The 26,789-nt window shown below is 35.6% G+C and overlaps 3 protein-coding genes across 3 annotated transcripts; 2 read left to right on the plus strand and 1 right to left on the minus strand.

Moving 5' to 3' along the window:
- LOC132195467 (uncharacterized) lies at positions 1-1,809 on the plus strand. Its single transcript, XM_059617484.1, has 3 exons — positions 1-407; positions 465-1,043; positions 1,096-1,809. Exons 2-3 carry the CDS (start codon positions 484-486, stop codon positions 1,649-1,651), a joined length of 1,116 nt encoding a protein of 371 aa, XP_059473467.1. The 5' UTR covers positions 1-407; positions 465-483; the 3' UTR covers positions 1,652-1,809.
- LOC132195466 (HIV Tat-specific factor 1 homolog) lies at positions 953-26,771 on the minus strand. The gene is made up of 7 exons (XM_059617482.1): positions 26,389-26,771; positions 25,980-26,150; positions 25,371-25,583; positions 2,558-2,727; positions 2,318-2,504; positions 2,106-2,242; positions 953-2,010 (listed from the first exon to the last, which is right to left on the minus strand). Exons 1-7 carry the CDS (start codon positions 26,689-26,691, stop codon positions 1,797-1,799), a joined length of 1,395 nt encoding a protein of 464 aa, XP_059473465.1. The 5' UTR covers positions 26,692-26,771; the 3' UTR covers positions 953-1,796.
- LOC132195469 (C-type lectin domain family 7 member A-like) lies at positions 12,238-25,353 on the plus strand. The gene is made up of 4 exons (XM_059617487.1): positions 12,238-12,481; positions 23,764-24,142; positions 24,360-24,544; positions 24,631-25,353. The coding sequence occupies exons 1-4, from the start codon at positions 12,412-12,414 to the stop codon at positions 24,885-24,887; spliced, it is 891 nt and encodes a 296-aa protein (XP_059473470.1). The 5' UTR covers positions 12,238-12,411; the 3' UTR covers positions 24,888-25,353.
- Positions 26,772-26,789: the final 18 nt, after the last annotated feature.

Here is a 26,789-nt window from a genome sequence, read left to right on the forward strand (position 1 = left end):
CCAAAACACATCTTTTGCGCCCACTTTAGCTGAAGTCAGCCTATCATGAGACGAGCAAATTCTTCCATTTTAAAGCAAGTAGCATATCAACTAAATTGAATTTGTTGCTCCTTTAATTTCATGCGCCACAAATACTTTTATCACAATTAACAATTGAACTCTTAGAGACAATTTGCCTCAGGAATCTTTTTACCCGACGTTCTCTGAACGAAGTCTCCGCTCGCTTTATCAAATATGAATGACCTTGCGCAATTTCATCTCTGCGATGATCATTTAGTGCTCTTCACGCTGCCTCTCGAGTGATAAGATAGGAACATTTTCCCACACTATCTAAAAGCAAAACAAATCATTATTCAACAGCAGTGCAGTGCAGCAAGGCTTCACTTTCAGCGTTTCCTTCTCATTCGGTACAGATTATTTTTTCTTTAAATAAATTTTATAATTAAAAAATTCTTAATCTTTAGGCAACATTAGAGAAGGAAGATGACTGTCAGTCTCCCGAAATGTCTGCAGCCACTCTACGAGGGCATCAACACACAAACTTATCCTGAAAAAGACTTCCCCAAGCCTCCACCTTGGCTCGACCCGTTGCTCTTGACCCGAGGCCAAAACTTTGCCAAAGAACACTTCTACGCCCTTGCATATTGCGACATCCTGTCCCTGATTTTCCTGTTCTCCTTCAAAGACAGTCTCGACCCTCTGATTTTCACTGGGAATTCTTCTTGCGTCTTTTCTGCCTTCAACCGATACGTTTCAACTGCAAGCAGAGTCGTCTCGTGGTACGAGAGCGACATTTTCGATCCAACTTCCAAAGCTGGAAAAAACTTGGCCTCGGTAAGACAAATGCATCGGCACGTAATCGACAGGCTGAAAAACGCGCAGGCGAAAGAGTTTGCTGAACGGACAAAAATTGAAAGACCGATGGCCAGAATCGCTCCTTTTCTGAAAAAAGATTTGGATCAAATGAAAGGATTGGACAAACAAGCGCACAGTGTCGGCACTTTGCCCCTTAACCAGTGGCACTCTGGAATCACCCAATTTGCGTGAGTTTAAAAATTACAAAAACCAGTCAATATTTTTAAACAATTACTTCAGGTTTATTGGAATGGCTGTAATGTATCCAGAGAAATTGGGCATTGGATCACACACTGAGGCCGATTTGGAGGCTCTGGTTCACTTGTGGGCCGTGCTGGGGTACATGATTGGCATCGAGGACAAGTACAACTGGTGCATTGACGGTCTGCAAAAATTTCGAGAAAGGGGTCTCGCCTTGAGAAGAAGTTGTATTTTGCCGAATTTGCGAAATGGCGACGCAAGCTGGGAGCACATGTCGAGGTGCATGGGACGGGGCACAGGACTGTACATGCCATCAGTAACTTTCGAAAGTCTCCTGTTGTACTTGATGTTTGTATTAAATGCACCGATGAATAATTTGTGGGCAGTAATCTCATGGCGTCACAAAATTTTGTACTGCATTTCAAAGATCATGCTTACGATAGTAATTTATTTGCCAGGAGCAAAAGAATTTTTCAATCACTTGACTCGAATGGGGCTCAAAGTTGCTCAAAATGCAAACCCTGATTGGTTGCAAAGGGCTAAAGAAAAGGCAATGATTTACGAAGAAAATTTTAAACGTGTTAAGCATGATTGAGAATGTAAGGCTTTAGTCACTTAAGTAAGGGAGTTACGAGAGCAATATTTGCATGTGATACGAATTATACTCAAAAATAAGGTAGTCACAAAATTTTACGAGGAGAAATTAAAGTAGTATAATAAAAACTAATAAAAAACTTAAATTAAGCTTCTTCTTCTTCTTCTCCCTCGGTGTCTGCATCACTCTCAGCATCACTTTCAATGGTGACTTTGCTCTCCTGAGTGTTTGGTTGCGTCTGGACGACTGGTTTCTCTTCACTAGCTTTAGTCTCACTTGTCCTCTCACCTTCAGAGGATTCCAAAAATTTGTCCCAATTCTGAAGTCGCTGCTGAACCTCAGCATCAGTTTCTCCCACCCTAAAAATATTCAAACTGGTTAGTAAATATATATACATTTATTTTAGTATTTAAAAGCTTTTAATTTTTTTTGCATAATTAATATTTGAAATTACTTGTAAACTGTTTTTCCGTCCCACGTTTCAGCGGTTATTTTCCTCTGGCCAAACCAACGGTTGTTTAAAAGCTGCACACACTGGTCGGCCTCTTCGGCGTCTTTGAAGAAAATTTGCGCCACACCGTCGGGATTCCTCTGCAAAATAAAATACAAGAGATATAATAAAAGTGTTCATTACTTAGAGGGGATCGCTGAGTAAACTCTGCTCACATCGTAAATAATGACTTTTCGCACGTCGCCGCACTTTTTGCACTCCTCTCTGAGATCCTCCTGGTACTCCAGGATCAGCGCCACTTCCTTATCGAAAATGCTCGGCTCGAACAAGTTTTTCAAGACCACGACCCTCTCGTTTCGCTCTCGCTCTCCGCGCAATTTGTCAGGTCGCCACGCCAGTAATCTGAAATGGCAAAAAATTATTCACAGTCGGCCCTTGAAAAAAAAATAAATTACTTGTCCTGCATCTTCTTCATCCTTTCCTTTTCCTTCTTCTTCCTCTTCTTGGGCTTGAGTTCGGGGTTAAACGCGCCCTTTAACTGGAACTTTGCCGGTTCCACCTGGACCTTGTGACCCCGCAAGTCGGAGCCATCGAGCAGTTTGCAAGCGAGGTCAACAGACTCTACCTGAAATGAGAGAACAAACTTTCTTTCACCTGCTGTTTTGAATACACGAGCAAGGAAATAAACTTGGATGCGGAGAATTAATGTACTTTGTTAAAGAGGCAATAAACACGCTTTCAACAAGTAATTTATCGACTACAAGACACGGGACCCAGGAAGAAAGAGTAGAATTACAAAAGAATGTTTCACGCTTCAAAATCCATGAATTTCTGTGAGAGTTACAGATTTATATTCTGAATTGAAATCGTGAATTTTTGGGCATCAGAAATAATATTATATTTTACTGGGAAAGTTTGTAATTTCAAATTGTTCATAGACGTCAAATATTTTTTTGCTGCTGTTTAAGGTTTCTTTCAAGATTAAAAAAAAAAAATTATATTAAAAAATTATTAAGTCAAAAAGGAATGCAGAGAGCGTCAGGTCAGAAGTTAATTTAGCACTCTTTCAAGCAGATATTTAAAAAAAATTAATTTACATGCTTTTAAAGTTTCTGATTGTTTTTTTAATGCTGTAAATTAAATTTCCGATAGCTTTAGTTTCTCCCTTTTTTTAAATTATATTGTAATATTTAATTTTGAAATATTTTCATGATTTATTTCAAATTGAGCTTGTGGTAAACTAATTTATACTTCATGGTGATTTGAATTTAAAGTTGGCTTTTCCTCAATGGTTAATTGAGTTGTTTACTGTTAAAGGAAAACAATATCCAGCTGTATTCTGACCAAAATTATGAAAAATATTAAATTTGTAAAAATAAGTATAATTATTAGACAATTACTTTTGGCGAAAAAATTGCAACTGAAAAGGTATTTTTATAAAAAAAAATTATTATTTCATGTAAAACACTTTTTATAAAATTAATTCTCTACTAATTTTTGTCAAAATAATTTCACAGCTCAAGAATTATGGCTGCAGCCCGCAGCCGAAACATGTAGTGCAGGATATTGTTTTTTCTTAAACAATAACCAACTCATAAATTCGAGGAAAATTAACATCACCACGAATCAACCCTTGATCTCGAAATTCTACTACAAAAAATTTTTACTTAAAAACGACGAAAAATTATTAATATCATAATTTATGTTGGAACCGAAAAACGAGTTATGTAATAAGCTATCGTCACTGAATATTACGAAAACACTGCCAGCGTTAAAAAATTATCATTGCAATTGTCAAAGAGCCGGTCTGTCAAGAGGGCTCTTATCTGGCGGCAATCTGAAATTTCTTGACAAGTGAGCGAAAACTATAAAAGTCCCTAGATAAAAAGCCGACGGTGGGCAGCAGAATAATTATGTACGATGTCAATTTCCAGTTTGCGGCTGCAAATTGTTCGCTGATCAATTAGCGTGCCATGCGTGACCGACGGCAAGAGCAAAATAAGGTTGTTGTGAAAAAAAAAATACTCGAGCGTGGTCGTCTTTCTTAAGTGGAAAATATGAAAACACGCTTCGGAAGGAGAACAAGATGAATTTTCACAGTCTGGTGGGCACGAAGAGCAAAAACAAATTATTGCCCTGCCGATTTGAAAAATTTCTCTTTGAACATGACCAGCGCGATAAAATCTGATCTTTTTTTTTAAATTTAAATTTGTGAGCCTTTCTCTGTGACTTGGAGGCAAAACGTGCTCGCGCTTTAATTGGCCGGAATAATTCAGCCGCGAAGTGCCGCGCATTTGCCTGCCAAGCTCATGTGTTGTGTGCTCTGCTCGTGTTTGATACAAAGAGTGCTTTTGTGCTCGGGCGTGAGATAAGCGGGCCAGTTTGCATTTGTACCGCAAAAGTGTTTGCAAAATTCTTCACCGCTCTCCTCCCGCGCCAGCAAAAATATTTACATTTGTTTATGGCGCGAGCAAAATGACTGTTGAAAGAGAGACGGGATTTGAGTCTAATTATTGTAAATAGTGCAAGGTTTTCCTTCTTAGAGCAAATTCATTCATAATTTCAAGCGAAAAACATTTTTATAAATTTTTTTTTTAATTTAAAAAATTTATTTTTATTCGGTTTTTCTTTTCAGTAAAAATTATTACTATTTATAGAAATAATAAATTTTCTGTGAGAAAAAAATTGAAAAAAAAAGCGATTACAAATATTTAATTTATTAATTTGCTCAAGGATGTGAAGCAAAACGGGCTTTGTTCTCATTAAACATTGATTATATATTATATATCTGATATATATTTTATAGACAAAAATATCACAAGGACAAGAAAGTTTTTTTTTCTCTTCCAATATTTTCTTCCCCCCCCCCCCCAAATTTTCTAAAGCCAAAAGCTAATATTTATATAAGGATTTTTTTTTTAATTATTATTTTTGAATAATCCAACAGTTTATTTGACAGTCATATTTAAAAAAATTTCTTTGCTTGTCCCCATGGAATTTACACCATTTTAAAGCATAACTGCATGCTTAATTTGAGGACTAGTTGCAAATTAAGTTTCTAATTCCTCTATAAATGTTAAAAATAATTATTTGAATAAAAAAATGTGAGAAAAAACGTGGTTAATTGAAGATGCATAATTTAACTTGATTGTTACGCGTGTTATTAAAAATTAAATTGATCAAAAACATAATTCTTTTATGAATATGCCAATTTTTACAAAAATATCACAATCGACAATTAATTTATGGTGAATTGAATTTAAATCAAATTTGCCTGATTTCAGATTTCTTAGGAAAGACAACATCGTGTTATGAAAATATCAACCAGACCAATATGGACTAACTAAAATAATAAAAACTCACCAAGGAAAAACAGACTTTACATTAAATTCAATTTAATTAAATTTAATTGAATAAATTAAAAAAAAAATTACAGTGTAATGTATAAATTTGGTTACAAATCCGAAAAAAAAAAATAAAAAAGCAAATCTATTATTTAATAAGAAAAACAATTAATTTAGTAGGATAGTCGACAAAAAAATTATGTGTGTATTCTGTATTTATAATGTGAACAATATTTCTTTTCAAGAATAAACCGGAATAAACAAAACAAAGCCTTTCCACAAATTATCAGGTTCAGAGTCTCATTAAATGGCCACAAGAACGCAAATTATTCATAAGTGAATCAACCGAGATCATCGATAGTGCGTCACCTCAGAGACCGCAGCACCGCAAAACCCTTTTTCCTCGCCACACGCAAATTAAAACATCTCGTCACCCGAACGAAAACACGTAAACAAACATCGCGGCGAGATCTCGAGTGTTTCATCCTCTGATCTGGAGTGACTTGGCGGAAAAAAATCGCGCTCGGTGGCGATTGGTCCGCGGGCGATGTTGAAATTTTTTTTTTACGGGTGAACCGATCACGACGGAACGCGTCTTTTGGAGAAGGTGTGGTTTTGTTTGGATGCTGAGAGGATAGATCTGAGTTGATCGCCGCGGGAGATTGCGTGGGTGTCCGTCCTCTGAATGAACGCGCAAAGGTGGAGAGCAAGGCGAGCCACCTACGCTCGGCAATTACGCCGTCATTCTTAATTTTTAATTATCGACTTGTGGAGCGAATCTTTGCACTTGAAATGCTTCCTACGACTTCGATAAGGAGCGTGTCAAATGAATTATGCCGGAATTTCAGACACGCACAGAAAATAATGCTAAATTAAAAAATATTACATTTGAGTGAGCAAGACGTTCAAAGAGGTGAACAAAGCGGGCTTTAACCTTGTTGACATTTTTATACAGAAAACTGCTCTGCAAGAAATTTATGCGACAGACTAAAATTATATAAAAAATTAAAATAATTGAGGGTTTTTTTGATCTTGAAAGTTTTAGCAAACTTCTTGCTAGTGGTGGTGCCGTTTTGTCCACAAATTCCTTTTCCAAATAATTTGCTTTTCAACAATTGAATATGGATAATGTGATATAACAATTGGGACAAATATTCAACAATAATAATAATTAAAAAAAAAAACACTGTAATAACAAAAAGAACCATATTTACTAGGAAAAAGCCCAAAATCTTCACTTCCATGGTCATCTAAATCGCTTCAAACATATAAAATAAAATCTTACAATTAAACTAATGAATGTATTAAAAAAACATGAATCTTGTTAAATTGAAAACTCACATTTGAAGTTGATTTCAAGAAAACTTTAATGAGACCAAAATAAGATAAAAATGAAAAAAAAAAAGAAAAAAATCTTCCGGTTTTTTCATTTTTGACCTGGAATTCTGTGGCAAATCACAGTATGAAGCTGTTGACTGAATCAGTTTCTTGAATACTTGCTGCAATCTTTTCTTTTTAATGAAGAAATTACAATTTTTATTTTCAATTCTTTATAACTGCTCGATCTTAGTTTTAGTTAGACACGAGAAACCCTAGGTTTGAAAGTCTGTTTTATCTTTTAATTATTTCATTTTTCCTAGCAAAAAAGGAGCCTGGTTTCAATTGTTTACAAATAATCTAAATTAAAGATTTCGCATTTTTTTAAGTTGTCTTTCAATTTTGTCTTGCTCAAGAGGTAGGATCGTGAAAAAATTGGTTTTTAAAAAAAAAGCAAAAAAAAAAAAAACAATATTGCGATTATGTTCAAACTACATCTTTCTGATTTTTAAAAACATATTCCGTTAATAATTCTATATTATTAAACGCGTTTGCGTACAACATGCGCTGCAATTGTTTCACGAATAATAAAATATGAGCCTAATTTGAACAGCTGCGCCTGAAATTGAAGTAAAAACGGAAGCTCGATGTTTTCACTCGATAGCTTTTTCCTCCGCATGACGCAACCGGGGTTTGAATTTGAGAAGTTGACTCACACGCCTCGGACGCGGATTCCGCGGAATGTAAATGAAAAGAACGCCTCAGCACTTTGGCTCTCGCTGCGTTTTACTTTATCCTGGCCTAAATCTGGCAACTTCAGTACGTGCATACGCTAACGAGACATTATACGAGAGTGCTTCGCTTTTTCATTCACTCGCTGCAAATAAATCTTGCAATAAAACAGACGTTATGCACTCACTCTCTGGCCAGATGTTGATGTTCGGCCGGACTTTCATTTTGTTTCGAGATTTTTGGATTTGATTCACAATAGGAATCACTCCTACGAAAACGTGCTTATTTATCGGCGCTCATTGCCTTTTCATCTGAGATTTTTATTTAAATTCGCTGCTCCCGGTATTTTCCCAGTGGCCACGCCAAATACACATATTAAGGTTGAGCTTTGTCTCGCACAGCATTGCACAATACGCTCCCAAGAGAGCGGAATTGCAAAATTAAGGCAACATCATCAAAAGTTCTTCCATAAATCAATCAAAATTTGTTGGATTTGATCACATCAATGGTGAGAAGGGATTCAAGTATTTTGTAATTTTTTCAACATTAATCAAAAGCAAGAGGCCATTTTTCTCAATATGTTTATTATTTTCTTTGCTTTTTAAATTTTGAAATCGTTTTGAAATGAAGAAATGACTTTAAATGGTAAATATTTTAAGATAATAGAGTTTAAAAAATTTAATTTAATTTAATATTTTTATAAAAAAAAAATAATTGAATTAAATACTGATGTTAATTTAAATATTTTGTTATAAAATGGTTTCATATAAATCATAATTTACATCAATTTTACTGAAATATTTTCACCCATTTCAATAGTTGAACGGTTATTTAAAAATTTAAAAGCCAAATCAAACGAAGATAAAAGAATAACATTTTGTAGATGGTGTAAGAAAATAAAATTATAACTATTTAAAAAAAAGATAACAATAAATAATAAACCATTAACTATTAATTTTATCATCACTGAATTAAATTATATATTATCATATTCAAGCACTAATAAAATTAGGATTTACCATTTTATATATTTTTAAAAAAACGTCAACTATTTTCTTCTATTCCTTGGCAATTAGAGATGAGCTCCACTTGCACGAATGCAATAAACCAATGTTTACCTGCACTAGTTTCATTCCCAAAGCGTTTCTATCCGTGATTCCGCTCTCGCTATGTGTGGGCCTGCGTCAAATTTGATCCTATCAAAGCGCATTATATTGTATAAATAAATAATTCCCTTGAATAAAGCGACACGCCAAGACTGAAAGGAGACAAATCTTTCACCAAAATGAGCAGTGGCTCCGTTATATTTTTAAAAGGGAAAAGATGCCGGCGATAAAAGCATATACATATTTTTCGGACTTGGAAAGCTTCTTCTTCTGGGGCTGCTGATGCACTCGAAACTCTCGGCTCCAAAAATAATCTCATTCAACTTGGGGTCTGCGCGAAGAGTGCAATTTTAATTGCCGGCGGCCGGCCAAGCGTCGACAGATAACCGAAAAGCCTTTTAACACCTCCGATGTGGGTCGCTGCGTGAAATGGAAACAATTGTGTAAAAATGACGAGCACAAGTGCAGGTAACGAGTGGCAATGCATGTAACGAGGCTCATAAATCAAGATTGCGATTGTTGTCCTCAGTCAGGCTGAAATTTAATTACTTTGGAAAACGTGCCGATATTCAGAGCCGTGTTGTTGTTTATTTTCATTGTCATCGGCGCAGCACAGCCTTGATCTGAGGAGAGAGAGAAGAACGGCATTCCACAAATAATTGATTGCCATTAGAGCTATTTTGTTAATAATTTTAATAACCGGTGCGTTGAGGGGAAAACAGGGCATTACGTGAGCGCTGAACCTGTAATTAAGTTTCACCGACGGTCAAATCTAATTTTTATTAATTTAGCAAAGTCGCAAGAAATCACGTTGATGATTAAAATGAAAGCCGCTGAATATTGAACGGACGAATTGCATTTAATGCATAAAAAATCAGCAAACTTAATTTTTTTCTGGTGCGTCTAAAAATGATTGAACGATACAATAAAGTGTGATAAAATTTTTCAATTGAAGTTATACATATTTTAAGAAATGAACCTTTCTTCTCTTTTTCCCAATTTAAAATTTATTTATTGACCGAGAAGGCGAGAAGAATAAATATTAATAAAGTAGTGAGTTTTGACTTCCAAATTAAGTTATAAAAAAAAAATATTAAGTCAATTGTAATAAAAAAAAAAAAATGATAAGATTTAGATTGATTAAAAGAAAAAACACAAATAGCACCTAAATACCTTGTAAAACTCAAAGTTTGTCAAAATCTGATCTTCCTCAACCTCAAAAACTAATCAAAATATCATTTCTTAAGGTTTTCATTTTCAGTATTCTTTGATCATCATGAAGACTTATTAAAGCGAAAATGATGATTCAAAAATATAGAAAAAAAACAAATCCTTCTACAATGGCAAAGGCCGAAAAGAATTTGTCTTAGAAAAAAAAGAATAATTAATAAAGAAAGAAAGAAAGAAAACAAGTATGAAGGCTCGCAGCAACAAATGGGGTCTTTTTTTATCTTGTAAGTTTTAGCAACATTCTTGCTAGTGGTGGTGCCGTTTTGTCCAACAATTTTTTTTCCAAATAAATTGTTTTATCAACAATTGAATGTAAACAATGTGATGTTACAATTTGAACAAATAAACAAAAATAATAATATTTTCAATAAAAATCTTACTATTAAAATAAAATGGCAAATATTAAAATTATTATTTTAAATATATTAAAAAATTGTGTTTAATATTTATAATAAGTTTGGCGCGTGGCCAAAACAAGAAGATTCCAGCTCGTTTTACGACCCACTCAAGATTCAACGACACCCAATCTGCCGCTTAAGGGGCGGCAGTTTGAGATAAATTCAAATTAAAACCCTTGTTTATTTCAGCCGCGGTGGCTGTTAAATTTTAATTGCGTTTACGAAGGATGATGCATATTTAATTGAATGACTTCACCGCTGGAAATAAGGAGATGGAAAGGAGAAGAATATAGGGGTGTGGAAGCAGCCAAGGCGAGAACCGGCGCTGCAGAGGACGCACGGACAATTAATGGCGTTCGTCGAGCGCGGCAAGAAGAGCGGGATTATGTTAATAAACATATCTTTGCGTCACTCGCTCTCGTGAGTCAGCCTTATGTAATGAATTAAAAAGGGGTGATGCCGCGGCACGCAAAGAATGCAAATGCATTCCAATTGACGGCACCGTCCAGATAACACTGAACAAAAGAAACGGGGCGGCCCAGACTATTTGGGGCGTCCAGAATTTAAGACCCCGCATGCAAACGCGGCGATGGGCGCTCTCAGTGGCAATTAGCGACGCATTTATAAATCGGATTGTTGATAAACAAAACTATTCAAATTGCTGAAATAAATGCCGCTTAAATAGAATTTATAGCTATAATTAAAATTAGGGAACAGTTCAATGAATTTAGGAGGATTTTAATATTAATTTTGATGTGTAAAGAAAACTTTCGTACATAATTTAATTTTTTGGTACTAGAATAAAACAAAACCAAAATTATTAATAATAATTTGGTCTTCTCTCAACCAACGCCGAGAAAGGTACGTTCACAAACACACGTTTCAATATGCTGACCAAAATTATTATATACAAATTCATTCCTTAAAAAAAAAATTAGAATTCAATTGTCAAATTTGTGTTAAAAATAGAAAATAGTTTGGTGTAAATAAATGTAACTTGAAATAAATTTTCACAAAAATAGTTAATTTGAAACAAAAATATTTTTACTACATTGATTTTTGTTGTACTAAATCTTGTCAAAAGAATTCCACAGCTCTTGAATTATGGCTGGAGCCGAAACATGTAGAGCAGGATATTGTTTTTTCCTTAAACAATAAACAACTCACAAAACCCATCGACGAAAAGCCGATTTAAAATTCAAATCACCATAAAAAATTTAATTAAGAATCCTTTTAAAATATTTCAAGTTAAATTTTTTTTATTCTGAAATTTTTGTAATTTTCATTTATAATATTGGAACATCTGGATGATGTGTATCTTGTTGCAGGCAGAGATTGTCTTGCGGTATGCAAATAAATTTAATTTTCAACTAATTTCAAGGAAGATATTGTTCAGAATAAAAAAAGGGAAAAAGTTTTAGTAAAAATATGACGAACAATAATAGAGAATTGGTTTTAGGTAACATGAAATTAAATAAGAACCCATAACTCAAAATTATGAAACATAAATTATAATTCTTTATACAAACTTTGTCCGTTTTGCTATTTTCTACATCATATGATTTTAAATTTATGTAATTTTAACCCGCGATCGTGAAATTCTACCTCAAAATTCCAAACTAAAATAAACTTTCATCAAACCATGATGATATGTGAAGCAGGTTGCATATTCTGGCTAAGCTGTTTGATGTAGAAAGCAAACTGGTCGTTCGATATAACTTTCAGCTGCAAATAGAAAACCAACAGAAAATAAAGAGGAACAATCTCAATGTTTTGCTTCGTGCCCAGAATCTAATTTGCTGAGAACAAAAATAAAGCGCGGCTTAGCTAATAAACCTTAACTAACACCCACTTGGAAAGGAGCTGACGTTTCTCTCGGGCGAATTTGCACTGCGAGTTCCAAAGTGCGCAAGGTGCAGCATAATTTTTATATGCGAGGGCAGGTCGGTGAGCAATTCACTTTGGCGCATTTAAAAGCAGATCCCCCACTTCGGAGTGAGAATGAGAGGAGTATGTATCTGACTGAGAGCGCGCGCGGGCTCGCAGCGCGCCTCGTCAGTCGAAAAGCGGAGCTCGTGGACTCGAAAAGTAGTTTTGCCGAGCCGAAGCCGTGTGCATGCTCAAGTGCGCCCTTTGCTAAATTCTCGCCCAATTGTAATCGCTGATTCGCCGAAACAGAATAATGCAGACCAAGAGGGTGCTCCTTTTGGGCTTTGTCCTGCTCGTCGTCATCCAGCTTTGTCTCGCCGACGGTACGTCTTTTCTCTCTCTTTCCAGCGTCATGATCAATTCGAGAGTTTTTTATTAAAATATAACTTATTTCGGTTTGGTGTCTTTTAATTTTTTGTTTCTTTTAATGAAATTGAGTAAGAAAATTTTTAAATTTTTATGAACGATTTATATGAGAATTTTATTTAGCGCTGGAATTTCTCTTGTTCAGAATTATCAAAGAAAAAGTACGATGAAGTTTTAAAGGCATAAAGTTTTAATTTTTAGAGCAGTTTCATAACATAACCGACTTAAATTGAAATTGGCCTGTACTCAAGACTCTTGACAGCTGACCCTAAAAAGTTACTTTCAAGTTGATGCTTAAATAAGCTACCGGTTTTAAAGAACATTAGTCCTTTTTTTAAAAACCAGAAAATTTGATGTTAATAATAAAATTTAAAAAAAGCTCTCAGTAGACGCCAGGCATAATTTAAATAAATGTGAACTTTCACATTTAAATGAATGAATTAAATCAAAATGATTGATTGCATAAAGAACAGTTATTAAGCATGGAAAACTGATTTTGAATAATGAGATGAAACGAGATTTGAAACCCACATCAAATGTTTGAACGGCAGGTTTATTTTCACCGCTGCGCCGGCAAAGTTATTTTGAACTTTGTCGTCGGTGCACCTTGGCGAACCGCAGCCAGCATTCATTAATTTCTATGCACTTCTTCTTTTAATTGAGCGTGCTACCCTGCCTGGCAACTCGACCGCTTCGAGAATGTTGCTCCTGCCGCGCGAGACACTTTATTGCACATTAATCAGGGTTGACATTCACAAAATGCTTTCTCGGTATTTCGAGCAAGCCGATCTTCGCTCTCTCTCGTGTTTATTAGCATTTAATCATCGCGTTACGATCGACTTTATAGAGTTGTCCTTTAATTGCTCACTTTATACATTGTGTGCAGATGATTCTTGTACTTGGAAAAGTGACACTCCAGTGTTATTTGCATTTATAGATGTAATTATGGACGTAACGAGCCAGATTAAAAGCTTTGCAAGCATTTGATGACTCAGCGCGAATTGGCATTTCCTTTTCAACCTTATTCATTTATATTGCAAAAACTGAAGTTTTATTTTTGGCTTTGGAAATAAATAAAAGTGCGAGCCGATGTTTCTTTTCACTTTTCACTCGACGAGCGGCAACGCCCAGAATTGAAAATAAAAAAAATTAATTCTGTCCTTGGTCACGTCACCATTTACGCGCAGGTACATATTTTCGCGAGCCAAGTCAGGGTGCAATAACTCACGATCAGGCTTTTTCTCTCGGCCCGCCGCGTCAAATAAAATTCGCACACACGGCATATAATTACTGTTGCAAACATAATTTAATTATTCGACCGTGATGACGACGGTGCTGCAGCAGCTGCGGAAAAAAATACTCGATCGCCCGTCATCTGCTCGGTAAGTGCCGTGTAATTAAAGTTAATTACCGGCGCGGCATCGCCCTGCAGAATTAGCCGAATAAATCTCGGATCGTTTTATTCCGCCGAGTGTCACTTTTTGCAAGTCGAATAAATTCAAGTTCGATAGCATCATCGTCGCGCGATAATTGATGCCGGCATTGTTTCTTTCTCGGCAGTGCCATTCACGCGCATGTAATACCGGTTTCATTGACGAACAATTCGTGCCCTTTGAGAAAAAGCTTCTTCGACTTTCATTTCGCAGCGTTCGAGTCGCGTCTGCAAAGACTCGAGCTTTGCAGCTTTCGGCATTTGGCCCAATTCCTTGAAACGTTCCCAAAGACTTCAGAGAGAAGAAAAACCGTTTCCAATGAAGGAAAAGTTAACAGATTTTAAGAAATAAAAAAGGGCTTTGAGCTCTAGAGTTTCAAATTTCTTAGTCTCTTTCTCAATTTTAGAGAATTTTTAGAAAAATTTTCAGGGTTCACAATGCAAAGGCAATAAATTTAAAATAATTATACATATATAAAATCCATTTAAATTAAACAAACTAAATTTTGAATTATTTCTATACATTTTTATTTATTTATTCATTTAATTTTATTTTTATATTTTTATGCCAATATTACATATTATTAAATCTGATAACATTTTACATGTTTTTGCAAAACCTAAACTAAATAATAAAAATAAGTACATAATAAGGAGACGCATGTATATTGTATGAAAATAATCTTTATCAGGAAGTCCATGACTGGCACATCAGAAGAAATTTTTATTTCTATGAACCATAAATAATGTGAGCATAAAATAAATTAAAAAATTAAATTTTTCTCTATAAAAGTGAGTTGAGAAAAATTTCAATTGTTAATAATAAATGATTGGGATAAAAATATATTTGTCAAAATACTTCAAGTTGAGGATGAACTTGACCCGAAAGAATTTTGTTATCACAGTTTGATTTAAAAAAAGCATGCATGATATTAATTATACAACACGGCCAATAAATTTCACTGCTCTGACTGATAACGAATTAGATCATCTGTCAGGAATCCAAGAAAAAAAGCGTCGAAAACGAGAAACATTCGCGCCGACTGATTTGTGGATGGCGCGGTCCTCAATCACTCGGAGCTTTTATGGAGAGTGAAATAAAACGAAACGAGCATAATAACAAACATATTTTATCGCGACAACAAAAATGAATCATCTCCTCTCCTAGAGCGGCAATCGAGCTGGGCGCACAATAAAATGTATTTGTTTAGCGCGCGTGATTTACGCGTCGACATAAATTTAGGCTGCACTCTTTCGTCTCTATTGCTTTTTGCAGCCCCCCAAGGCCTCTGTCTTATTGCAGGGCAAAAATGCGCGCAGACAAAAAGAGTTGGTAAATATTTGACTAGCGACGCGGGCGTTTACTATTATTTAGTCCTATTGTTTCGCAGAACACGAGACTCTCTCGCTCGTTCTCCTTTAAATTGACACGGTGCATTGTCTTCATACTGAAGCCAGCCAACTTTCGTTCTTTCTCTTTTTCCTCTTATTTTAAACTACAATTAAATTGCCGGCGGCGTGATGTTGGACTTTTGGTCGATCTTACAGGAGAAAAGTGCTTGCATTTTTATTTATTTTTCTTATCATCAATTTTCATAGCTCGCACAGTAGTTATTTGACCCTGTTATTTTAATTGACAGGGGAGATGTGGCAATGAAATGTAATCGGCACATTTGCGTGTCATGTACAAGTCCGACGACATCCACCAAAGGGCGTAATGTCAACCCAAGCCATAACCCAGAGCACGTCATGATGATAGTGAATTCCTCGATTATTGCTTTTAATATGCAATTCAAACAATTTTTTACTGAAATTTTCATTCAAAATATATTTTACAGGATATTAGAGGAGGCTAAGTTACGCATAAAATGGAATTATTGATCAAGATATTCAAAATATTTTATTTTTCTTTCAATTTTTAAAATTTTCTTTCGACTGAGAAGTACTGAGAAGAATACATATCAACAATAAAATGTGTGGTGACCAAATTCATCTGCAAGAACAATTTTAATTGTAAATTTTAAATAACAATTGTGAAATTTCAGCACAATCAAATTTATTAGAAATTGTGATTTAAAAATAAGTTCTCAGCTGATTTCATTTAAATTTAAAGAAATAATTTATAATTTCATAGTCGTATCAGAAAAATATAAATTAATAATTGAATATAAAAAATCTGGTAGAAAAATACATTAAAAATTAAAAAACCGTTAAAAATTTCCTTGAAATTATAAATATTTTTATTTAATTAAATAACTTTAATAACGTAACTTTTCTTCCTGGTTTGTGGACTTAAAAGTTTAATGAAATTTTAATCCTTCTCAAATAAGCTAAATAAAATAATATTATTAAAAAAATTTCAACCTTTTTATCGATCAAGAATAAGTAAACAGTTTTTTACTGAAATTCACATTGAAAATTTTTTGTCATGAAATTTTCAATGTGAATTTGAAGAAGAAACTGTAATTGCTTGTCGTCCAATCTCCAATCCAATCGTGTATCGACTGCTAGATTTATTGCGAAAATTCCAATTCAATTTCGCACGTCGCGAAGAATGAAGGGGCTGAGCGCGCCGGGTCAAAGATGATCACGGGAGCGCGACCGGCGGACAAAAAGCGCGGCGGCGGCTGCGGTCAAGATTAATTTGGCGGGCGGGCCGCGCGAGTGATTCACGACGCTTTGTGAGCAGCGCCAAAGTCATTACCACAATCAATGTTGGCGCAGACGGGCTAATAAAAATCTGTCTATCTCGGTCGTGAGCCAGGCAAGGGTTTGCAGCGGCCGCGGCGTATGTTTGTCGTCGTGCGAGAGTGACGAGCGAGGAATTTTAATTGAAATCAAACTCCTGTCCGGACCAGTCGTGTGTCGTTCACTTGTAAACTCAAGTTTGAGTTGAGAACTGGTGCTTTGACGAGAGAACTCTTTGATCTGCTTAACTGCAAAGGGATGTTGAACAGACAAAGGCAGAGCAAAATAGAATTATAATTTTTTCAAATTAACCAGAAATGCAAAATTAATCAAAATTAATTGATATATGTAACAAAAAAACAAGTCTTAATTTATAGAAAATGGAATGAAATATTAATAAAAGAAAAAAAATAACAATTTTTTTAATGAAAAATGTAGCATAAAATTAAAAAAAAAAACTTATCAAATTCGTTTTTAAAACCATTAAATTTTTGAATTGTATAAATTAATTTTTGTATTAGAATTTCACGATCGGGGGTTAATTCACGGTGTTTTGAATATAAATTCGGCTATACAAATCATTTTTGATTTAAATCCTCTTCTTGCATAATGCAATTTTTAAATTTCTATTTGTTTCTTGTCAGATTTCCAATATTGTAATTAAAATATTATTCTGCAGTAAAAGAAATATCTTTGAACGAGAATTCCAAACTTGAAAGTCGGGATCAACAAAATTAAATTTATGTAAATTTTTATTTTGCCCCTAATTTTAAAATTAAATTGGAAATAAGCTCTCAACATTTAGCCCCTGAAGTGCAATCAAGATTAATTAATTTTTTGAGAAGCCGTGATTAAAACTTAATTAGAAGCTCATGACATTTGTCAATCTTTGTGAAATATTATGCATTCCAAAAAAATCTAGTAAAACAAAAAGAAATACAAAATTTATGAATAAGACAATTAAATTTTCACAAACAGACAACATTATTTAATTATTTTAGTTATTAAATGTAGTAATTAACATTTTTTTTGATTGTGAAAATTCTTTTATAATTAAATTTTTGTCCTGCTGAAATAAATAAGAAAAATTCTTTAAAAGAGAATTCCAAACCGTCTCTTTGAAGCTCCGGTTGATAAACTTAAGAGATCCATTTAGGTATAAATATTCGCAACTTTTATTGCTCTTAATTCGAATATTAAATTGAAAATAAACACGCGAAATCAGCCTCTGAGGAGCAATTACACGACTCATTTGCCTTGGAAGCGCGCGCCGCAAGTGCTCATAAATGGAGGCAGCTCGTAAAACAATAAAAATTTCAATTGCAGCTCATTCTTTCGAGTGCTGAATTTTTTTAAGTAGCAGTCGAGACAATGCTGCAATAATTTCATTTCTACTCTTTTTATTCAACTCCTACTCAAACCGCCGCTGCCAAGCAAACGATTCGACACGACAATTAAGCGAGATAATTCCAGTAGCCGCTGAAGGACGAAGAAGTACTTTGATGGGGATTAGGCGCGAGGGCCACGTGTTTTTTCTCCCGTCTGCGCGAAAGACAAATCACTCGGTCGGCTCTCTTTGCGGTCACTTGATAGTCTCCGGCCAATTTGCCATCCTGTGTATCGACTTTCATTAAAATAGGAGGAGGAGGAGGAGGAAATCGCTATGGCAGAAAGAGCCGCGAAATCGACACTTATTACACTGGAGAGAAAATATCGAGTGTCAAAAGTCACGTCCGAGTAAAAAGAACACGTGCTTACGAGTTTTACGACTTTTGTACATTTCAAAAAACGACTTTTTATTCCGTCGCGTAGGAAAAAAATAGGCGAATCTTGTAAATATTATAATTCACACCGTCGAATGCAGTGTAAACACGAGATATTCAGAGATATTTATCTTTGCATTCAGCGCGTTGGTGTGAGGAATATGTCTGATCAAAACACGCGTTTCGATTTGATTCGCGTGAAAAACGCCAATTATTTTTTATCTGGAAATGGAGAAACAATAAACCAGTGTCTTCATTACGCTGGCAGCCCTACGCCCTTTTGGCAAAACTCGACGCCACTAATTCTTCAATAGGCTCAAGTAGGCAGACGCGTTTGTTTTTTTCATGTGCTAAAATTTTATGTACACTCGCGTGCGTTGCCTGTGGGCTTTCGCAGCCTGTTAGCAAAATGGTGATCTCATTTGAGATTATACGCGAGAAATATTCACAGGGGTGCAATAAAAGTGAATAAAATTGTAAATATTTATCAATCTGATAAATTTGATATGAAATGCTGATTTCTAAGAAATACAAAGCAGGCCAGTCCTGATTTCAGCCTCGGGGGCAAAATAAAATTAGGAACAACTTATCTAACAATCAGATCAAAGTTAGGCTTCCTGTCCATAACATCAAATTTTAATAAATATTTTTCACAAATTTTTATTAAATATTTATTAAAAAGTGTTTTGGTTCATTTTGGTAATAAGTTTCTTTCCTTTTGTAATTAAAAATTAAAATGTGATCATTCTTTCAAGAAATGGTTACAATTATACTCCCAGGGTGGAGCACAAGTTGTATTAATTTTTTTACTAAAATAATTATAAATTTTTTTGGGAATTTGAAAATTTTAATTTAAAATTTTATGTTAAATTCAAATCACAATTATAAATTTATTCATCTGATTAATTGACCAAGTTGTGTCTTGGACGACTAAAAATTATGCATATTAATTGAACTGTTTTTATTTAGTAATGCAGAAGAATAAATAAGGGCGAGGTTGGCTTTGCAACAGTGTATTTTAAACATTCTTTATACACTGCAATTATTATTATTATTGATCTTTATTGACGTATGAGGCGTCACCATGATGTAATTACTCATTGCGACGCGCCCCATTTGCAACATAGTACAATACAAGTAAAAAAAGAGAGTAAAAAACAACACCTCTTAAAAAATCTAATCAATTTACATTTTCAAATAGTATATTTCTGATGTTTTAAGCTACAGTTAAAAAAAAAAGAAACATCCCAAATCAAAATCCAAATGTTAAAAATTGAGGAAACTCTTTTGTGGAGCATAAATCATCAAATTTATTGCTTTTTGCTGCAAATCCACATCTACCCAAGGCGTAAAACTTGTATAGGAAACCATCAATGAGCGTTCCTCCCAAATTGATAGTCTTTAACACGCATTAAACTTTTATTATTCTCGGGCTATGTCAATGCGATCCGCAGTAAACTGCACCATTGGAATTCGGTCCGTCCAAAAGAGACATTTATGTCCAAAACAAAAGCAAAAAAGGCTCATTCGGCGAGTCGTAAAGAAGAAATTAAAGCGGCCGTTGTAAAAACGGACAAAGTGGGTCACCGAGAGCAAACTCGAATTATTAATCTGCTCAGACTCGACTTTTTTGCCGAGTGTTGCAAATCGCTGCGATGGATCTTTTGCTGCAAATCGCTGCCGGTGGTGTGAATGCCTCGCTTCAGTTGTACAACCAAAATGGAAAAGATTTTACGACGCGCCTAGGCAATAAATATAAATTTTTCGGCCGGCAATAAATCTGACCGCAAACGGTTATTATTTTGGCTAGATGAAATGCGGGGTGCGCGCTTCGAGATGATTAATAAATTACACGAATCATTTCATGCTGGAAGACACAGAGGCTCGCTTTGTGCTCTTCCCTTTATGCCTTCATCGCCTTATAAAGTTGGCTGCAAATGTGCATAACGAAGCGCTTTGTGTGACAAAAGCGCCTCAGCCACCTGCGTGGGACCTCCACGGCATGATTAATGTGCCAATTTCGCAGCTTGTTTACGAGGATATCAGGTTTTTGGTGCGCTATTTGTCTCGGCGAATGCAAACTTAAAACCACAAATCAAATTGTGGAAAGCAAGTTGCACAAGTTTTTATTAATGAACTTAGAATTTAGAATTTATTTTTAATTTTTTTCTAAATCTAAAAAGAAATCGATTTCATAAAAACTAACGCATAAGTTGCAGTTGAATCATATTTTCATAAAATTATATTTTTGAAGCATTTGGAACATCAAGTCTTATTTATTATTTTCATTGTAAAATAACATTAAATTAGCTTCAATCCAGACCGTCATTACATACTTTATGGAAATTGTAGCAAGAAATTTATATAAATATAATTAAATAATTAAAAAACATAAATATTAAAATAATGAATATAATTTAGTTAAAATAAGAATAAAATAAATGAAGGATTAATTAAAAAATAATTATAAATCTTGCGATGGTTTAACTTAAAGTAGAAATAAACAGCTAGAAATTTATTCTAATAATTTACTCTGACCAATTCTAAGAAATATACTTGGTGAAAACCGGCACCAACAAAGAACAATAGGATTTGCCTATCAGCTCCAATCAAGAGCCGAATTCTCTCTAGAGCTAGACGGTGCACGCGGTGTTCAATCAATTAAAAACAATAGGCTCGTTGATGGTATCGGACGAAAATCACGGCCGCCAATATGATAACAACAATTACGGATCGAGTTTCCCAGGCGTCCGCGGATTGTTACCCGAGGCACAAGAAAGACACGGCCCGGCGCGCATACAATATTTTATCGAGGGCTCCGATCGGATCGGCAGCAGCTCTGGCGTGACCGGCCGACCAAAGAGCCAGAAAATAGTCTCCGCCACCATTACTTAAAGGAGGTTTAATCGACGTGAACTCGCGAGGTCACGGACTCACTCTGTTGCACTACGATTTATTTATTCATCCCCTCGACGCTCTAGGAACAGGAATTCGGAGAGCCCGCCAGAGTAAAAAGAGAAAAGCAAATAATTCTTTAGGTTGCTGACAAATGCAATCGGAAAATAAACAATCGGAAACTATGTTAATGGCACCCTTGGCTAGGGAACGAAAAGTATTTCTTTGGCTGCTGCTCACAACGATTAAGATAATAAATGGACCTGTTTTTGACACAAGACTTGAGAGGAATCGAAACTCAGACCAACTATTTCTTTCAAAAAATGTACGATTTTAAACAAAATTCTTCCGACGGATTTAATTTAAAAGAAATGTTGCAAAAGTGTTGAGCACCAACAAATAATCCATTAATACACTTGAAATATAGTTTTGAATAAACATGTAAATTTTAAAATAAATTAATTGATTAAGCTAATGAAAAATAAGCAAATTATTATTTTTTATTGATTAATAGTTGTTTTTGCTATATAATTATTGCAATTATTTCTCAGCAAAAGTAAAAGATTTTCCGCTCAAGTGACAGCCAGACGTTTTTTTCAACCCTATTTGGCAGCAGCTCAGGTTAATCAAGCGACCGCAAGTGCAATTTGCAATTCAATTATCGCACCGTCGCCGAGGCACATACTTAAGAGGGTATAACGAGTACCTAGCGACCTCATTGCAAATTGAAATCACGCGCAATTCTCAGCCGCACCTATAAAAAATTATACAACTCTTTTCACGGAGAAAGAAAAAAAACCAGGAAATAATAATAATAATCGTTGTTGTGCAAAAAATTTAATCACTCTATAATTACATCCGTCTTCTGTACAATAGAAAAAAAATTATACAGCTTTCGACAGAGAGTGATTGATGGTTAAACAAGTGCACTTGGCGCAGAATGATTTAATTCGACGCGATTTACTGGCTCGGCAGCCGCGTGCATCGCAATTTGCCAAATTGGTTCGCGTTGTGCCACTGACAGGGTGATGATAGACCGCGTCGGCGATCGCTCATTTCACTGCTCTCCAGTGTGTAAGTAAACCATCAACCGAATTTATTTTTATTCCGTAAAGTACCCGCGTCTATTTTCGAACGCAGATGCTATCGCGAAATTTTATTTTAACGGCAAGGGCGGGTCGAGCGATAAAAACTTCTTTCGTTTTTATGTACGCGTGACATACACTATGAAGTAAACCGGTTGCTTTTGAATTTTAAATAACGAGATATGACGGGAGATGCTTCTCTCGAATTTGAATAAATTCACGGATGGACCGAGAGCGGAATGCTGCTTCGATTGAGAAATAACAAATAATTTGAATAGGAAAAAAAACAGGTGGCGACTTTCGAATCTTTTGACACTGCTAATGAGCAAGTAAACTGCTCCTCCCTGCTGAAGGGCCGGTCGAATTTTAACTCCGAAGGTTCATGCATGGATCTGACTGAGATGCTTTTTAGATACGGCCCAACCTTTTTGACCTCGGATACTTGTGACATCAGAGAAAAAGGAAAAATTCAATTCGAGAGTTCATTGACAGCCCGGACGCAGGACTTGCTTGAGACCCTCACATTTTTCATGAATGCGTAATGAGACCACACACTTTGTCTTCATAAATAACAAAAAAAAACTCGAGTCTCATAAATAAAATGTAATCTAAATTGGCCGCGATCCCGATCTGCATATACAGAGCCTGCAGCGGGAAGTCGCCGCGTGTGACGCGACAAAAACGGTCTCATTGTTTAATCCACGGCCACCGGCAATTACTCTAGAAACGGTCTTTCTTTGTGAGGCCAATTGCGCCATGCTGAAATTATTATGTTTAAACGAATGCAAAGTAAACGCGCCCGAGGCGCTCGCAGCGGAAATTAAAACCAGCCTTATAAGGGCTAATTTGATACTCCGAGTTGATTATTATTCACAGACACTGCTGTTTTTCTTGTCAATATTGAAATTTAATAGTCTTTTGCAGTCCAGCCGAGGTAAAATGATTTCGTTTATCATTCTCATGTGTCTCAAAAAATATTCAACGCTTTGCATCTACCACAAAACACTCTTAAGTAAATTATTTTGGAACATTACGAGTCGATTTGATCACGATATAAGTTAATAAATATAAAAGAATCTACACAACAATAAAGAAATTGGCAAATTTTATAAGTTTAAAACAGTCAAATATAAATCAGGAATTATAGAAATGCTATTAAATAGATCTTTAGCGTGGAAAAACCATTTTAAGGAATTTAAAATAAAAATCAATCTCCACAAAACAGCGTTAACTTCTTTGGAAATTCGTGTCTCTATTTAATAAGACTTGATAATATAGAAATTAAAAAAATATTATTTCTTAAAAGTATTAATTAAGTAAAAATTAATAATAAATTTTCAACTTTTTAAACTAAATTGCACATTTGAAAATTGCAGTGGACGATGACAGACAAAGAAACGAGATCGAGCGCGCCAGGAGACGGCGCAAGGAAAAGTTGAGGGCCGAACGCGCCGAACGGCGGCTGCAGAAGGAGCAGCGACTTCTGCAGCAGCTCGAAAGGGGCAAGAGACACCGCGAGCACCGTCCGCGGACGGAGACGGGCAACCCGCAGCCGTACGAGGCTCAGCCGCCTGTGCACAACAGACACAGACTTGAGCAGGAAAATTTGCGTGCCGAGAGGAACGAGAGGCGCCGAGTGAGACAAGAGCAGAACGAGGTGAGGAGGAACCGCGGCGGCAGGAGGAGGCAACACGCCAAAAAACTTCTCAGGAGCAACGAGCTGGACAGAGATGAGAGAAGGAATGAAACGACCAGGTATAAAAATTGTTCACAAAATAAAATTGTCAAGTAATTACACACAAAAAAAGTAAAATGTTTGAAATAAATTGTGTAAAACTTTAAATAATGGAAATAGTCAATGCAGATTTTACAAATAAACTAAGGAAAAAACTTTTTAAGAGATTTTTACATGGTTTTAATGAAACCGGCCTGATCCGAATTAAAAATTTAATATATTTTCTATAATTTGCAGGCCCAACTATGTGTGCCCCCCTGACTTTGTCCGTCTCGGAAATTCTTGCTACTTGCTGAGCAAGCAGATTCTTGCTTGGCAGGAAGCTCATCACTACTGCCGAGACATGGGAAGCCACCTCGCGTCCTTAGAAACGGCTTGGGAAGATGGCAACATGCGGGACTACATCAATAGAAAGGAACTTGGTGAGTTCAGAACATTTTTAAACTAAGCGTTTTTTTAGTTAATAACTCCTGAAGTAAAAAATAAATCAATTAAAATAATTTTCTAGCTCGGCTTGAGCGCTGGATCGGGGGCAGATACAACTGGGAGACGTCCAAGTGGATCTGGGGCTCGTCTGGCAAGCGAATGGGCTACCAAGGCTTTTCGAGACGCAACTCGAACGACGACCGAACCTGGCACTGCGTGTTCATGGACCCGACCCGCCAATACCGCTGGGCCCACAAGAGCTGCTTCCAAGCGCTCCACTTCATCTGCGAGGCGCCACTGCAAAAGGAGCTGCCGCCCAAGGACAACAACGAGATCTGAACTTGAGGAAGCGCAAACACACTATTATAGCAAAAATTAAATTAAAAACGCCTCATGTATTCTACGACAAACCTAAAAAAAGGAGACCTGAATAATTTCAATTTTCTTACAACTCCCAGTTTCTGACAAATGCCATCGTAATTTTTAAGATAAATTAATTATTAATTAATTCCGAATGATGAAAAATAAAGATTAACTCATAGACGGGTATGTATTAGCTTTGTACAATGTAATTAATTATATGCCCTTGCAAGTTTGGATTATTTAATGTGAAATTACAAGTTTTCAAATCCGTGTCTGACATTTATGTTTACTTTTAAGCCTCTGATAATAATTAACACAAATGTGCTTTGAGCACCAATTTTGATTGTATTAATTACGCGATAAGTTTATTGCCTCTTTAATTTATGTAATGTAACTGTAATATATATTATTGGAGAATGCAATAAAGAGAGTATAAAGAAAATTATAAATTTCTCCTACCTTAATGTAGGTGCAAAGCCCGTCGCCCTTTAGGTTTCCCTCCTTGTCCGAGTAGAGTTTGATTCTCAGCTTTCCAGTCTCGATGTCCTTCGTGATGATGCCACACTTTTGCATGAAGTCGACAAATTCCTGCTCAGTGATGTCATGCGGCAAACCCGACACGTAAACTTTGGTGTTGTTTTTCTGGTCCTGATCGAACCATTTTGGCTCTTCCTAAAAGCAAAGTGTCCATTAGATTAAATCGCAATTCACATTAAAATTTAGAAGAGACAAAAACAATAATAATAATTTAAAAAATTTTAATTCATTAGTTCCAATTTAATTTTTTACAGTATTATTTTAAAAATTTGTTTGTGAATAATTCAAAATTATAAAAAATGATCAGCAGTCAGCATTGATTAGCATACATATCAAAAAAAAAATTCTAACAAGCCCATTGTATCAAATCAATTTAAAAAGTTATTATATTGCAGGCACCTTTTCTTAATTTAGGTTTAAAACTTAAAATAAATTCATAAAACTATCTACTACTAAAACAGTTATAAAAAAAAAACGAAATTTAGCAAAAATTATCCCAGTTTAAGAACATTTGATGTGAATTAGGCATACTTTGGCCAGGGCAGCCCTCTTCTGTGCCTTCAGCTCTTTCAACTCAAGTAATTCCTTTTCCTTCTTAGCTGCAGCTTCAGCTTCTGCCTGGCGAATCTCACTTAGTGACCTTTTCGACTCTTCTGTAAAACCATAGTTGAGCTGGTAACGGGCGATGAATTCTTCATCAACCTAAAAAATACAACTGATTTGTTATTAACAGATCAATAAAATTGTACATTGTAATTTTTTACACATTTTGCTTTGATTTAAATATTCATTTAACCATATTATATGTATATTTAATTAAAAAATAAACATAATGTAAAAAAGTAGATTAAGTGAAAGTTCATATGTAATCCATGATAAAACTTTCAGGTATGATTACATTTTATTTAGATTATTTATCAATTAAAATTGCGAATCATACCCTTGGAATCCAGGCGTTCTTGACCTTGTCCCATTCATACTCGGTGCCGTCGTTGGGGTCAGTGAAAATGGCAACCCCGTCCTCGTACCTGTAGTTCTGCTGGGCCGCCGGGTCTCCTTCGGGCCCACCTTTGGGCAGCGACGGACCGGCAGGCGCGCTTTTGCTGCTGCCCTCGGTGCTCTCCGCAGTCTCAGCCACGACGTCCCACTTGTTCTCGGCCAGATTCCACCGATATCGGACACCGGACTCTTTGTCCGTGTAACAGTACGTTTCACCGTCAAAATCGTAGTCTTTGCCCTCCATTCTGGCCGAAAATTGGAAACGAGTTTTTGGCAGAGGTGCAATGTTTACATTCGGAAAATAAACAGCGGGAGGCGATTCAACGCAACGCTTGCAATGAT

Source organism: Neocloeon triangulifer, unplaced genomic scaffold (genome assembly GCF_031216515.1).
Source record: "Neocloeon triangulifer isolate White Clay Creek 2 clone unplaced genomic scaffold, ASM3121651v1 ptg000009l, whole genome shotgun sequence".
NCBI classification, from domain to species: domain Eukaryota; kingdom Metazoa; phylum Arthropoda; class Insecta; order Ephemeroptera; family Baetidae; genus Neocloeon; species Neocloeon triangulifer.

Coding starts and splice junctions, on each gene's coding strand:
- LOC132195467 (XM_059617484.1), top strand. CDS start 484: ATGACTGTCAGTCTCCCGAAATGTCTGCAGCCACTCTACGAGGGCATC. Junction 1,044..1,095: donor TCTGGAATCACCCAATTTGC/GTGAGTTTAAAA, acceptor CAATTACTTCAG/GTTTATTGGAATGGCTGTAA.
- LOC132195469 (XM_059617487.1), top strand. CDS start 12,412: ATGCAGACCAAGAGGGTGCTCCTTTTGGGCTTTGTCCTGCTCGTCGTC. Junction 12,482..23,763: donor CCAGCTTTGTCTCGCCGACG/GTACGTCTTTTC, acceptor TGAAAATTGCAG/TGGACGATGACAGACAAAGA. Junction 24,143..24,359: donor AGAAGGAATGAAACGACCAG/GTATAAAAATTG, acceptor TATAATTTGCAG/GCCCAACTATGTGTGCCCCC.
- LOC132195466 (XM_059617482.1), bottom strand. CDS start 26,691: ATGGAGGGCAAAGACTACGATTTTGACGGTGAAACGTACTGTTACACG. Junction 26,151..26,388: donor AGAACGCCTGGATTCCAAGG/GTATGATTCGCA, acceptor TGTATTTTTTAG/GTTGATGAAGAATTCATCGC. Junction 2,011..2,105: donor GACGGAAAAACAGTTTACAA/GTAATTTCAAAT, acceptor GAATATTTTTAG/GGTGGGAGAAACTGATGCTG.